This window comes from Sinocyclocheilus anshuiensis, unplaced genomic scaffold (assembly GCF_001515605.1).
Source record: "Sinocyclocheilus anshuiensis isolate Anshui unplaced genomic scaffold, SAMN03320099.WGS_v1.1 scaffold536, whole genome shotgun sequence".
NCBI classification, from domain to species: domain Eukaryota; kingdom Metazoa; phylum Chordata; class Actinopteri; order Cypriniformes; family Cyprinidae; genus Sinocyclocheilus; species Sinocyclocheilus anshuiensis.
In genome coordinates, this window is record NW_015557179.1 from 3,078,368 (window position 1) to 3,093,877 (window position 15,510).

Below are 15,510 nucleotides of genomic sequence, written 5' to 3' on the forward strand. Positions count from 1 at the left end.
TTCCTCGGGGTCAGCTGGCAGCAGAGGTGCGTTGGGGGCTCTGATGACGTGTCTGCGTGCCGCCCGGTCTCAGGGTGTTCTCAAGTCTGTGGAGGAAGAATTGTGGGGTGGCCTGGTGCCGCTCCCACTAAAGCGACAAGCTCTGGTGCACAAACATGATCAGGTAAACTGGAACTGCATTATGTTAACTGAATTATTTACTGAACCTTTAATAATTAACGTCTGACATGTTAAACCGGGTAATATCGATAACACAAAGGGAAATGAAGGCTGTTTATGTGAATTCAGGTGAGAATGGATGCTCTGGGTTTGGTATGTGAGAGCCATCGCAGCACGGAAACTCTGTCCAGACAGGAAATAGAGCTAATCTGCTACTTCCTGCCCTTTAATCTAAACAGTCAGTCACCAGGAGTCAGACAGCAGACTGTCAGTCTGTTAAAGAAGGTAGGAAGTGATGTCAGCTCAAGCTTTGATTGGCCAGAGGACATTGGAGGCATGTTCTGATTGGCTCGTGTCTGTTTTGTTGTGTTGTCAGCTCTTGTGTAGGGTGAAGGACAGAGCTCAGCTGCTGCAAAAGAGACTGGACCAACATGACGACCACAAAGACCAGCAAGTCCTCAACATGTACCAGGTAGTACTGTGATACTAAGTGAGCTGTAAGAGAAACCAGAGTCCTGCACTCGAACCGTAACTGGTGCGGATCGGGGAATCAATAGGCACGGGTGGACTGCGGGTCCAATATCCAAGACTACTTCGACTCAGTTCGGTACCTGCTGATAGGCAGTTGCTTTCAAACAGTCCTGTGCTTAGTTGTGTTCATGCTCTGCGGTCTGAAGACCGTCAAAGGTTTCTATTTACAGAGTGATTTGCAACATTGAGTATTGTAGCCATTCGCACTGCAGCTCAAATGAATGACAGCTTGATTATAAAGGGAGCGCTCTTTGCTCGCTTTCTGTATATAATCTATCCACGCATACACTGCAGAGTTTCAGGAGAGACAACGTAAAACGAACGTAAAACGTAGGCAGGCATTAAGCAAATGTGTTAGCTGTTACGGAAGTGGGATTCGAATAACAGGACTCGTTTAGGCTGTTCAGAGTCTATTCTTTCTTTTGGGAGACAATAACTTTATTTATGCTCTTTTCACTTAAATTTTGCAGATCGTTTACATTCACATACAGCTACATTGCTGCATGAAAGGCAGTATTCGAAATGGCATGATAGGGGCACTTTAAGTACTGCGGGTACAGGTTTACTCTGAGATAAACTCCACAGATAGGAGATTCACTGGTTCTGAATCTTTGCATGAGTTATTTTACTCAATAGGCATTTTTGCATTTGAAGCTGATTAGATGGTGCATAACTAAACCAAAATGTCACCTGGAAAATATAGGTAATGGAGTGAATTTAAAAATCTAAACAAGAAGTGCTAAGAAGAGTGCTCTGATTACGCAGACATTGAGTGATGTGTTAAATACAGGAGACGCACATGAAGCAATAAACAATGAGATAACAGAAGAAAAATGTGTTTTTACCATCAGCAGGAGTTCTGTTAGTTGGGATGAATCCATCAGTAATTTTCCACTCATGATTTTTTTTTCATGTTTTGATAACTAAATGGGACTACAGTTAGTTGGGGACATTAAACATCATCACGCTAAACAGGAAAAATCATTTACTAACTAGTTTACTTGTTTACTAGTTTTGCAAGCTTAATGGTGGTAACGTTGAAGCCATGCGACTGTGGTGTTCTTTGTTTTGTTCAGCCAAGCATCACTCACATTTTCTTCAGAAAATAAATAAATATCTAGCCTGATAATGAGTTTTCTTATATTTTTCCTTGCACAAGGATGTCTCCCCGAGTGGTTGACTGATATATTGCTAAGACTCATTTTATCAGCTGATATTTGACATTTTTTTTTAATTATTGGTCAAATAGAAATATGTGTATTTTACAAACTTATCAAGTTCAAATTATTATTTTTTTATATTATTTATTTCTAAATATTTTACTATAAGTCATGCAAAATAAATATTATTTCACCACAGAAATTAAGCTTGTGCTCTTTAGTATCTTTAAATTAAGCAGTTCATGTCTTTTTTTCAGGTTCTGGTTTTGCTCTTGGAGAGTCAGTGAGCTTTTCTCATGCTCAAGCTGTGCTGCACTGTCTTGCAAGCAACTTTCTTGAAGTCAAACAGCTTGCCTGCAATCTCTTAGAAAAACTGCCACCTGCAGCAGTGCGACTCCAGGTCAGTGTGAAAATAAGAGTCTGAGTAGTCTGACTAGTTTTGAGCAAAGTTCAAATGTATATGATCGCTTGTCCTCCTCTGTGTAGGAGCCGGAGAGGCTGCAGTCTTTGCTGCAGGTCGCTCTGGACCTCAGCACCAGCATCAAACCCTTCGACAGCGTCACTGCCGCTCATCTTCTCAACCTGCTGCTGCACCAGCCGGGTCTGCAGGATGCGTTGCTCAGCTGTATCCAGAAGCAGCACATCCCTGTCCAGCCACAAGCATCGATCCAGTCCCAGGCATCTGAGGCTTCCGGTCTGGAGCAGAACACCCTGGCAGGTACACTAGTGTTACATGACCATCATTCAAGATGGGTGAAAGTGTTGGTTTATGAGCCAAGCTGCCATCTGAAAGATGGTTTAAGCAGGATGTCAATTTTCAAGAATTTCCATAATTTCTGTAGTTTAATTGTGAACTTTAAAATGCATGTTCAAGACTTCAAAAACCAAGTGTCCATTCTTAAAGGGATATTTCCCTTCCTGACAGATTTCTATCCCTCCATTTAAAGTCCATGAAACCAAAACTTTGATCTAAAAAGTTTATAAAGGCATTGATGAAACTGCTTGATTCATAAGGATTCATTTTACAAAGTCTTCTGAAGAGACACAATCACTTTATATAATGAACAGATTTAATTTAGGCTTTTTTTTTTTCCTCCATTGAAAGTCTGTGTAAGGTCCACGCACTTGGCCCAATGAAGGTATCCAGTGGTGGATGAAGGTTTCTTGCGTGTTCGGTCTTTTCAGCGCGCAAAGTTACTCAATTTAGGTTTAACGCAAATCTGACTCCATTTTATTATCTAATCTGACTCCATTTTAGTATGACCTCGAATTTAGGTTGAAAGGCAAATTGGTTGTTTGTCGGTCTCTAATTATTATTATTATTATTACTCTTCTGACATTTGATTATTCTAGTTAACTCTTTACTTTATATTTACTCGTTCATTAGGTCTGTTTCTCAGGAGATCAAAGTATCGGAGTTTCTTTTATCCTTACATCTGTGTAACCAAAAATTTGAACTATGATTTTTTTTTTTTTATGAACTTTTTGAATTATTGAAGTTTTGCTTACTTGGGCTTTCAGTGGAGGGACCAAAATCTCTCTGATTACAGTAAAAATATCTTCATTTGTGTTTTGAATATTAATGAAAGTGCATTTCGAAAGACATGAGGATCAGTAAATGATGACTGGTGAATTCACCCTTCAATCTGCAATTTTCAGAAATATACTTAAAAAATTATATGTGATCCTGGACCACAAAACCAGTCATAAGGGTCCATTTCGAGAAATTGAGATTTATACATCATCTGAAAGCTGAATAAATAAGCTTTCCATTGATGTACGGTTTGTTAGGATAGGACAATATTTGGCCAAAATACAACTATTTGAAAATCTAGAATCTGAGGGTGCAAAAATAATCTAAATACTTTAATCGCCTTTAAAGTTGTCCAAATTAAGTTCTTAGAAATGCATATAGTCCTGAGCGCATCCTAAGCGTGTTCGCGTCTTCTTCTTCAGCCGGTGCGTGACGTGTCTTCTTCTTCTTGCTTTACGGGCGGATGGACTTATAAGTGCATTACCGCTACATGTCTCTCAAATGGACCATTGACACTCTATCTACAATCTCAATTAGGAGTGTCAATGGTTCATTTTGAGAGATAGGTGGCGGTAATGTACTTATAAGTCTGCGATCTGCCGTAAAGCAAGAAGAAGAATAAGATGCATCACACGCCGGCTGAAGAAGGCGCAAATGTGCTCAGTTTTTTTATTTTTTTGACACTCAAAGCCGTGATTCCCATTCACTTCCATCATGAGACTGACAGACTGCAACGGTTTGAGTTAAAAATCTTAGTTTGTGTTCTACTGAAGAAACAAAGTCACCTATATCTTGGATGCCCTGGGGGTAAGCAGATAAACATCAAATTTTCATTTTTGGGTGAACTATCCCTTTAAGACTTTTTTTTGGTTTTGTGGTCCAGGGTCACATATGTAAATTATATAATAAAAATATCATTTTATTTATTTAAATTCTAAATAATTTATTTAGAATTCCTAAAAATGATAGACTACTACTACTCATTTTTAATATGCAGTTAATCATTTCTTTTGTTTAATAATGTTTTGTAGAAAACAAAGATTCAAACTAAATATACATTACCAATATACATTGTGTTTTTCATGAGTGGAAATGACAAGTGAGACTTCTGCGGTTGTTTTAACTCTATACATCAATCTAAATTCGATCAATGTATACATGTATGTATCTAAATAATGTATGTATCTAAATTAGAGAGCGTGCTTGTGATGTTTCAGTGGTGCAGTGGCTGATGGTGTGTCTGAAGGAAGAGGTTTTGAAGGCCGAGTCGTCTCTTCTGCAAGCCGCTTCCTCCTGTCCTTTGTATGGCAGAGCTCACTGCATCTCTGCAGTCCTGCAGCAGCTCAATAATGGGTACATCCACACACACTCAACCTTTTATTGTCTATTACAGAGGTCTTGGCATTCATTTTGTGTGGTTGATATGTTTCTGTGTGTTCAGATCACTTGTACTGCTGTCTGAGTGGAGGGCTGTTGTGTCAGAGCTCATAGGCCTGTGCTACAGGATGTCTGATGTCGTGTCACCTGTGGTTCAGAGCTCTTCCCCTGAGGGCCTCATTCCCATGGATACGGAGTCTGGTAAATGCATCTTGCACTGTCCTAACCAGTCGCTAGCATGTCCAGCAATGCACTAGTAGACTTTTTGTTGGCCCCTTGATTTACACAAGGTAGCCTCTCATCTGCCGGGGTAATGGATGGTATGTAATGTGTGATGGTAGAAATGCATCAACCAATTCCTACGCTGTTTTTATTATTGTATAGATTGTGATTATGTACACATGAGAGGGATGTGTTAAAAAGCATGTAGTAATACTGAAAATATAGATCAGGACGTGTCCCAAGCAAGTTAAGGCGAGGAAGAACATCTTAGTTGGTGTTGTTGACCAAAATGCCAAGTTTTATGTTCAGTTGTCCAGCAATATCACAACTTGCCATATTAATATAGAATTCAGATGATGTGCAAGTCACAGGAGTATTTTACAACAACTTCAAACATGGATCATTCAATCAGAATTTAGAGGCAGAACTGTCCATTTTATAATGTTAGTCTTTTTTGGTAAAAAGTAAAAAGAGAAAATAATCAAATTAGACGAGAATTAGATTTTATTATTCAAATCTAAAATTGTATTATTTTTGTTTCTTTATACAGTATGTAAAATGTTTACTTGAAGTACCTCTCTGAGATTAAGTTAATATTTCAGTAATTTAACCACACATTCATAATTAATATTATTAACAAAACACCTTATAATAATAATGATAATACAAATAATAACTAATTATAATAATAACTCTAATTATAAAAATTAAGACTGAAATATTGTATTTTAAATATATAGTTGTAGTGCCAAATATTGAATACGTAAGGGATAATCAACGGCTTGCCATGTATTAAATGATTTTAAATGCACGACGTGGAGACAAAGAACCACCCGACGCGCAATATAAAAATATTGCAGCGCAATATTTGACCGAATGGGTAAAAATGACGGTCAGTTACGGCTCGTTAGCTCTAACATTCTGCCCGCTTCAAATCAGACACAGAGATGAAATAGTGCAGTTAGATCACATTTATTTGAATGAATGATTATAACATTTATTTAAATTAATTATCGATCGTTTGTTCGAGTGAGAGAAAGAGAGAAAGATGACAGTTGTGTGTGTGAATTACCTGTGTCTGTGTGTCTCTCTCTCTCTACAAACAATTAAGTTTTAAGATTAGTGACTTAAACAGTACCCAGTGTTTTTACCTCCTCGTTGCTGAGGAATATAATGCAGTGATCCAGTATCTACATCATTTTATTAATAAAAGTCATGGGGCAGCGTTGACAGCTAGTTTATGTTGGCCTACTCCTGAACGTTTCTGTTTGCGCAGCGGGATCTCTGATCTCTCTCTCTGCGAGTGATGTGTGTGTGTCAGTTAAAGCAGTGCATTAATATAGAACGTTGACTTGGAACTACCTGTGCGTTAAACGGTTTTAATGCATACCTGCCAGCCAATCAGAATCAAGAATTCCAACAGAACATGGAATAATCATTTTTATTTTACAGTGCAAATTACAATACTAATGTTGTGTCTTAAATTTTTCACTTTCAAACATTTAAAGCTACAAGATTTTAATGTTTGCAATCCTCAAGCTTTTATTTTGGTGCAGTATTGGTGAAATGCTGTAATCTTCGGTCCACAATTTTTACGAATGTGAAAATAAAGTGAACACACGTGTGTTCCCACATGCACGTTAATTAAACGAATTATACAAATGGTAATCAATATGTTGTCCCGCCTTACATTTGTCAGTTGCATGCTTGTAATTACAATGCATGTTTTTCTTCTCTTCACAGAGACCTCTGCTGGCCTCCAGAAAATCCTGCAGGAGATTCAACCTCGTGACACAAATGACTTTTTCACTAGTGCCAGAGAGCTGGACCCCAGTGAGAGCGGCCGTGACAGCAAGCAGAAAGAAGAACACAGTTCATAAACCACAATCCTGTAACAGCGGTACAAACACAATTACCCATCACTAGATACAGTTCCACCCCATTGCCCTTTACCATAGTATCTGTCTCAAAACAAACTCATTTTGGACTCAGATTTCACACATTCAGGCACATCATAAATCCTTTAGTATGATGTCTTTAGAAACTGCGCTCATATTCTAAACGTTATAGTTTTAGTGGACCCAGAATTGATTTCAAACGAGGGCTGGTGTTGCTGTAATACATGTTCTGTCCATGAGAGGCCGACATTTAATCAGTGTTTTCCGAGTGATTATTTGGGAGTGTGTGTTTGTTGTCTAGGTGGTGGTGATGGAGAGGCCTATCGAGTCACCGCTCAGATGGTGCTGGTGTGTTGCTGGAGGACCATGAAAGAGGTGTCCATGTTGCTGGGTCATCTGTGTCAGAGCATGCCGCTGTGCTGTCCTCTCACGCACCCTGACCTCCTCGTTGCTGAGGAATATAATGCAGTGATCCAGTATCTACATCATTTTATTAATAAAAGTCATGGGGCAGCGTTGACAGCTAGTTTATGTTGGCCTACTCCTGAACGTTTCTGTTTGCGCAGCGGGATCTCTGATCTCTCTCTCTGCGAGTGATGTGTGTGTGTCAGTTAAAGCAGTGCATTAATATAGAACGTTGACTTGGAACTACCTGTGCGTTAAACGGTTTTAATGCATACCTGCCAGCCAATCAGAATCAAGAATTCCAACAGAACATGGAATAATCATTTTTATTTTACAGTGCAAATTACAATACTAATGTTGTGTGTCCATGTTGCTGGGTCATCTGTGTCAGAGCATGCCACTGCGCTGTCCTCTCACGCACCCTGACGGCAGAGGAGTCGTCACAGAGGACCAGGTCAGACACAGACACACACTCCACAGGTGTCACCTGAGCTGGCATTCATTGTCTGACGCGCATACACGCACTCATCTCAAAGAGACCCTTATGATGGAAGCCACCGAGCCTCCCTGAAGCCAAGATCTCAGTTACATAAGCGAGTGAGATATAATGGAGAACTGTACCTCATAAGGTTGAGTGGAGACTTTTTCCAGTAAGCTGATCTTTTTGAGCTCAGGGCCAAGAGATGAGACATCATGGTAATTGCTAATACAGACTTAAATATGGTCTAGAGAACAGCCCCTGAAGAGGCGTCAGGAAATGTGATCATCACGGTGAATACAACTTCATTTGCCATAAAACTGAGCCTGGCGGCCATTGAACAGAAAATGTCAGACGTATTTCCAGTACAGACACAAAGACTGTTCTAAACCCTAGGGAGTACGCTTCCTTCTAAGTTAGCACCCTATTGAAAATGTATGTATGTAAATGTAAAAGTAAGGAAATAATAATAATAATAATAATTTTTAAGTGATCATTCACCCAAAAATGAAAATTCTACTTGTTTCAAACCTTTAAGAGTTTAATTCTTCTGTTGAATACAAAAGGACATATTTTGAAGAATGTTGGTAAGCAAAAAGTTGACAAAGTCAACAGTTTGGTTACCACCATTTTTTAAAATATGTCCTTTTGTGTTCAACAAAAGAAAGAAACTCGTACAGGTTTGGAACAATGTGAGGGTGATTTTTGTGTGAACTATCCCTTTTTTATTTATTTATAAGGAATAAGGAAAAAATATATACGCGCACACACACACACACACACACACACACACACGTGTTTATTTATTTATTGTGTGTGTGTGTGTGTGTGTGTCTGCGCGCACGCGCGCGTATATATTTTTTCCTTATTCCTACACTCTACACTCACTGGCCACTTTATTAGGTACACCTGTTCAATTGCTTGGTAACACAAATTGCTAATCAGCCAATCACATGGCAGCAACTTCATGCATTTAGGCATCTAGATATGGTGAAGACGACTTGCTGAAGTTCAAACCGAGCATCAGAATGGGGAAGAAAGGGGATTTAAGTGAATTTGAACGTGGAATGGTTGTTGGTGCCAGATGGGCTGGTTTGAGTATTTCAAAAACTGCTGATCTACTGGGATTTTCACGCACAACCATGTCTAGGGTTTACAGAGAATGGTCCGAAAAAGAGAAAATATCCAGTGAGCGGCAGTTGTGTGGACGAAAATGCCTTGTTGATTTCAGAGGAGAATGGGCAGACTGGTTATAAAAAAAAAACATGTCAATCACTATTTATTAATATACGTATATTTGGAAGGAAATAAGGAATATATACACACATGCACACATTTTCATTTGTCGCAATGGATTCTGGGATTTACTTATTCGTGAAGGATGCATAAGATGCTGCCTTTGTATTTGGCTAAAGTGAGGCGTGTTAGAAGGAAGCATGATTTTGCTCCATATGGTTCAGGAGAGTCTTTGCATCAGAAGTGTGCCTCCAGCATGAACCGCACCAGCTGCCTGCGCTTAGCAGGGCAGTTATTTTCCGTCGGCAGTAGTTTAAACCAAGTGAATGTATATGTAGTCTCCTGCTGTGCCCGTCTTCAATTAGCATGTGCCCTCTTAGCATAGCGCTTTCATTTCAGACCGGCCTGCTGTTTAACGGTCCGACTACCTTTCCTATCCTGCATTCTTTTCAAATGGCTTCCTTTTTCCCTGAAGAGCTGAACCACTTCACACAGAACTCATTCAACAGCTTTTTATACCCGAGACTCTGGCAGTGGTTGTTCTGGCAGCATCTCGGTCCTGTATGCCAATACCATACATAAACATGAAAGTTTCCTACATCCTGGTATATGTTCAAAACCTCTTGGGTGACTTAAAGCCACAAGCACTTAGAGTACAATGTGAGCATGTGTTTGTAACAGTATCTGTGTACGTTCACTCTACATTGAACAAGCAACAATTAGCTTGAGGTGTAAAGTAGTGCTGGGCAATATACCGGTTCATACCAAATACCGGTGTTTATTTTTGTTATGATATGAATTTTTCAAATACCGCAATACCGGTGTATGTAATCAAAAATAGTGTTATACATATGAAGAGTTCATTTGCAGTGGTGAGGGAACAGCTGTATGTGTTACTAAGCATGAAAGTTCCAAAACTGAAGCTGTAGAACTAATAGAACGTGATGACACAGAAGAACTCATCCACAATATCCACAAATATCCACCGCCCCCTGCCATCAGCTCCTGCGTCTCTCACACACACACACACACACACACACACGAGCGCGACTTTAGCACTAAATTTAGCAACTTTCAGACCCTTTTAGCAGCAGAAAAAATACCGTGATATACATTTTTGGTCATACCGCCCAGCACTGCTGTAAAGTGAAAATTCCCTCTCTTGTCCTGAAACCTACTGCCCAAAAAGGAAGTCACCCAAAAATCATCATTTATTCAAACTTGAGTTGTTACAAACCAATATGACTGCTTTTTTTTTTTTCTGTGGAAAATAAAATAAATAGTTACTATATTTTATAGTTAAAATAGTTTTTTAATTTAGATTTTTTTTTTCTATTTTCTTTTAGTTTTTTCTTTTATTTATTTTTAAAATGTTTTTGTATTCTATCGTTTTTTTTTTATACTTTTAGTTTTATTATTTTAGAGCTGCCACAATTAATTAGTCAACTGGTATCATTAAAATTTGTTTAAAAAATGTAGCACTTTCATGTTTAATGGTTGTAAGTTTTTAAGTATACCGTGTATCAAATATGTAAATTATTTTGTGGACATGTTTATTTTATTTTAGGTAGTTTTGGAGTCATTAAAATATATTTAATGTACTTTCAGTTAACAAAAATGCATATATTATTTTTTTATTTTTAATTTCACTATATAATCTGAAGCCATGCAGCTTCATTTTGTGTGAGGATTAGACCAAAATGTAAGCCATTATGTGTAAAATCTTAAGATCTTCTAACTGATGAAGTGAAAATGCAAAAGTACAAATAAGATTTGACAGGTACAGCAGAGGCTGAGATTTTTAGTGAATAGCAGGTTAAATTTCAATCGGTTTCTCACTCAAAACTAATGTATGACTTGAGAAGAATATATTGCACACATTGTATGGACTGCTTAATTTTACGGCATCTGACCCAATATGATTTCAGAGTTTCTTTTGTAGCACATCCTGTGCAGAGCAGATTTTACATAGCAGTTTAAGGGGCAGAAGGTTTAAAATCTTAAATTAGTTTTTGATGTCTTAAGCTAAGAGCATAACTTCGCCAAAACCAGACAGCTTGATCAAATGTTCCCACTTTGTTTTCCGTGATAGATCGCTGTAGTTTCCAAATCCAGAAATTAGCGAGGGAGTGAGCAGACCTTGCAACATCTTTTGCACGTACAGAAAAATGAAGTAAGTCATTAGAACTGTTACTTGATATCTGTGCGAAGGTTTCCGAATTGGAGTTGGTCAGCCAGCGGCCTCAGCGAACACATTTATGTGTCAGTGCAATTGTTACTTTCACTCCTCTGTCCTGCGGAATGACCTCAGCGCTTTAACAGATGGAGTGCAGTTATTCAGTGATGTCACTGGTGTGGTTACCATGGCATATTCGCCTGTTATATAAAGGATGATTTAAGGATGCTGCCGGGGTCCACATGGCTTGTGTTTGCGGTTTGTGTTTATCTTTTTCCAGACCGCATTTCTTCGGAGTGTTCGGGCCGAGCGTGTGTTTATGACAGTGATTGTTCTGTTTCCCAAACGTGTGTGTCCTGCATCCTGTTATGTCCTCCGTCGCTGTGGAAACGTGGCGCATGTTTCCGGACTGCGGAGGCGCCATGGCAACTGCAAACAGTTAGTAACATCTCGATGGTGGAGAATTCCTTGGATTAAGAGTAAACTGCTTTCAGTAGGGGATCCTGGGGGTTTTCGCCATCATTGTGGTACCCAGAGAAGTCATACTCTGGTCATTTGAATATCAAAAGCTCTTTACAATCAAATCTGCCAGCTTTTATTGCGTAGGTCGCCTTTGAGAAAGAAAGAACGTTGGCGTGAAATGAAGGTCGTACTCATTTGTCTCAAGATCTCCTTGCATGTTTGGTTTGGATAGACGGGCTAATCTGGAGCTAAGAAAGTTGGGTCTGTCTGGCTTGCGCATGGCTTTGGTTAAGCTGGGGGTCTCTCCGTCCCCTTTGGACTGAGTTGAGAGACTTGTGAGTAATTTGGATAATCCAGGGCGCTCCTAAACTTTAAGTACTGTTGAAGCACCTCACTCTGTTTACAAGTTGGCTGCATTAACTTGAACTGTTTTGAGAGCTGATAGTGATTGTAAATGAATACTTTTACCATTGTTTTGCAAATGTTCATGGGCAAAATCCAGGGATTTCAATAGGAATCCACATGATTGGAAATGTCACATGAAAGTGACAAAGATTTCCCCCCCGCTGTTCATATTTCACAACAGGTGCACCGTGTTGACCAACAGAAAGCTGCTTGGTTTGAAACAGTGTTATCGTTTATTGAAACTTAAATTATTAAAAACTATTTTAAAATAAAATGCTAAAGTAAAATAAAATAAAAAAAATTGAATGAAAAATGTACAAGTTAGTCAGTTAGTTGCCAAGGCAACATTTTCTTTTTTTTTTTAAGGTAAACTGGTAAAATAAAGTTCCAATGTATTAACTGACATGAACAATGAACAATACATTTATTACAGTAGTTATTAATCTTTGTTAAAGTTAATGAAAATATAGTTGTTCACTGTTAGTTCATGTTAATTCACAGTGCATAATGTTAACAAGCACTTTCGATTTTAATAATGCATTAGTAAATGTTGAAATTAACATTACCTAAGATTAATAAATGCTGTAGAAGTATTGTTCATGTTAACTAATGAACCTTATTGTAAAGTGTTAAGGCCCGTTCACACCAAGCACAATAGCTATAAAGATAACGATAAAGATATAGTTCTAAAAATCGTTCTTAATATTAAAGAATTGCAGAGTCCACACCACAACTATAACGATAAAGGCACAGAAAAACGATATCGTTGGAATCACTTTCAAAACGATTTTTCTCCAGCTGATAAACGATAAAAAATTGACAGCCAATCAGAATCCATCCTGCTGTAACCAGCTCAAGAATTTAAAGCGGCAGTCGTGCGTGAGCTTAGAATAAACAGACGATATCGTTCACTGGTGTGGATGCTAATATCGTTATCTTTATAGTTATCTTTATAGTTATCGTTCTTGGTGTGAACGGGGCTTTACCGGTAAGCTTAACTCCTTAATTAAAAATAAATAAAAAACGAATAAAAATGACAATCACATAACAAAAATGCAGAAACTAATATTCAAATGACAACTGAATATAAAAATAAAAGCTAATTCTAAATATCATTAAATATTATGTTAATATATCAATAACACTGGTTTGAAAGTGACTTTCGTGTGAGCTCTATACATCACTACACAATTAACATTAGATGGTAGAACTTTTTTGCCACCAAGCTTTTGCTAATGCACCTTTATCCTTCATATAATCTTTGTTAATAAAAAAAATTTTTTAACTGCATATGTTTGTCAAGATACACTTGTCACTTGACTTGTGGTTTAGGTCCATGGTTCTCATTTGGTTTTGCTGTATGATCCAGAGTTTATGTGAGACATGAATTGGTGACCCAACAGAGTAGCCTACCAAACTTGTACACAAACATGCTCTTAAAAAGAAGCGTTGCCATATTATAACCATGAGCTGCATGTCGTCGCTGTGTTTGTCCAAACCCGCTGCTTTTTAGGAAATGAGAAAAACCCCATAGGTTTTAAATAATTAAACACTGTCATCAAAGTTGGAGTTGTGGCTTTACATATTGTTAGACACTTGCATGTGTCAATAACATTTTGCCACAAGCAAGCATAAATGGAGTTAGGAGGTTTTTGACCAGCGAATGTCGGAAATGCGCGTTTTGTCCATCATTAGAATGGCTGCATTTGAGGCAATAAGTGCATCACATTATGTTTTCATTAACTTACAGGTTATGAAGTTTATTGTAGCTATGTGGGCACTCCGTTTTCCCTGGTGTTTAATACATTTGACCAAAATCTCATGTTATGAAAAACGAACTGCTGTGCAAAGGCTATTTAAAGGGATAATTCACCAAAAATTGAAATTTGCTAGATGTAGCAAAGATGTAGGTGACTTTTTTTTTTTTTCTTGAGTAGAACAGTAAAGAAGATTTTTAGCTGAAACTGTGGACCTTGGTGATTCATAAAATGCAAGTCAATGGCACTTGAGAGCCAAAAAAAAGCATATACAGGCAGCACAAAATTAATACCCGTGGCTCCTGAACGATCAGTCTGTGCAAGAAACTGAACATTATTTACAACAGCATTTTTGGGTGTACTATCACTTTAAGATAGTATTGCTTTTCACTAGCATTACCCAGCGAATTTTAGACTAAGATACTCTTCTCCATTCTTCAAATACATAAAACATTAGCCTTTATAGAGTGTAAACCCTGTGCTTATTCAAAAAAACAGTTCTTTATTTACCCTTGCATCGCAAACAAGCAGAGATCATCTCCAAACTTTGTGAGCGGTGCTTCGTTCAAGATCGGTGGAGATTTTGGTGACAGTTTGAGAATCCAGTGGCGTTATGAAGTTCAGACACAAGCACTTTTTATAATTTTTTCACTGGTGAAATATTTGTAAAACCAACAGAAAGACTTAAAGAGTGACCAATAGCATTTATAATTTATGAAAAATCTAAATCTTTTTTTTTTTTATGCCTGGTGTGGCCAGAACAGACATGTAAGTTGTGACCAACCAGAATTACTGATTTGTTTAAGTCAGAATAATTTTCAACCTGCTATTTTGTTGCACTCTGCATCCAGTTTTTCGTAGCTAATAAATGGCCATCTGTGTTATTTGTTTGTATATATTTTTTCTAATTCTGAATTTCCTAATTCAGTGCAAGTTTAAGCTAATTGAATCAAAACAACCAGCAAACAGTATTAGACTTGTGTTTAACCCTCTTAGTGCTAGACATGCAGGAAAAGCCTCTATTTAGGTCACTGACCCTGACGTGTAATTAGCTGGCCATGTTGTGAAATTTCTCCGCGCACGTGGAGCGTAAGTAAAGTTTGGTGGTACCAGTTTGGAGTACGATGTAAATAGATGCTCTGCTGCCATGTGGACCTTAACCACTGCCCGCCTGTGAGAGGAGCTTTTTTATAGATATAATACATATATCTGTTTTTCTAGGCACATTCGTGAACAGGAATGTGTGCCATTCAGAAGTATATCGAGGGTGCTTTTAAAATTCAGGTTCTGAACCCAAAATTCAGTCATTTGCTCACCCTCATGCCATTTGATGTTCTGTGGTGCGTAAAAGGAGATATTTTGAAGAATGTTTCAGCTGTTCATACCATCCAAGTCCAAAAAAAACATTATTATTATTATTTTTCAAAATATCTTCTTTTGTGTTCCACAGAAGCATGTCATACAGGTTTAAAAAGTGGGGTGAGTGAATAAAGGATTTTTAAAATTTACAATGAAATGACATTGAAAAAATTCATATAAATGCTGCAAATGTATGTATATGCTGAAAAAAAAGTAAAAATATTGAACACTTCGAAATTATTGCTGTGTGTCTGGTTCAACATATACTTATGGGTTCAAAAGATTGAACTGAGGCAGTGTGTTAATCTCCGTCTGTCTGTCTGTCAGGTGGAAGGTGTGGGGAAGTACTTT

General features: G+C 37.9%; 1 protein-coding gene across 1 annotated transcript in view; it reads left to right on the forward strand.

Annotated features, from left to right (window-relative positions):
* LOC107678511 (thyroid adenoma-associated protein homolog) overlaps positions 1-15,510 on the forward strand; it is a 56,040-nt gene that overhangs the window by 7,296 nt on the left and 33,234 nt on the right. The window contains exons 7-12 of the mRNA XM_016473785.1: positions 15-163; positions 289-444; positions 536-631; positions 6,727-6,883; positions 7,183-7,277; positions 7,669-7,740. Of these exons, the coding sequence (XP_016329271.1) occupies positions 15-163; positions 289-444; positions 536-631; positions 6,727-6,883; positions 7,183-7,277; positions 7,669-7,740 (725 nt within the window). The remainder of the gene's footprint in view (positions 1-14; positions 164-288; positions 445-535; positions 632-6,726; positions 6,884-7,182; positions 7,278-7,668; positions 7,741-15,510) is intronic.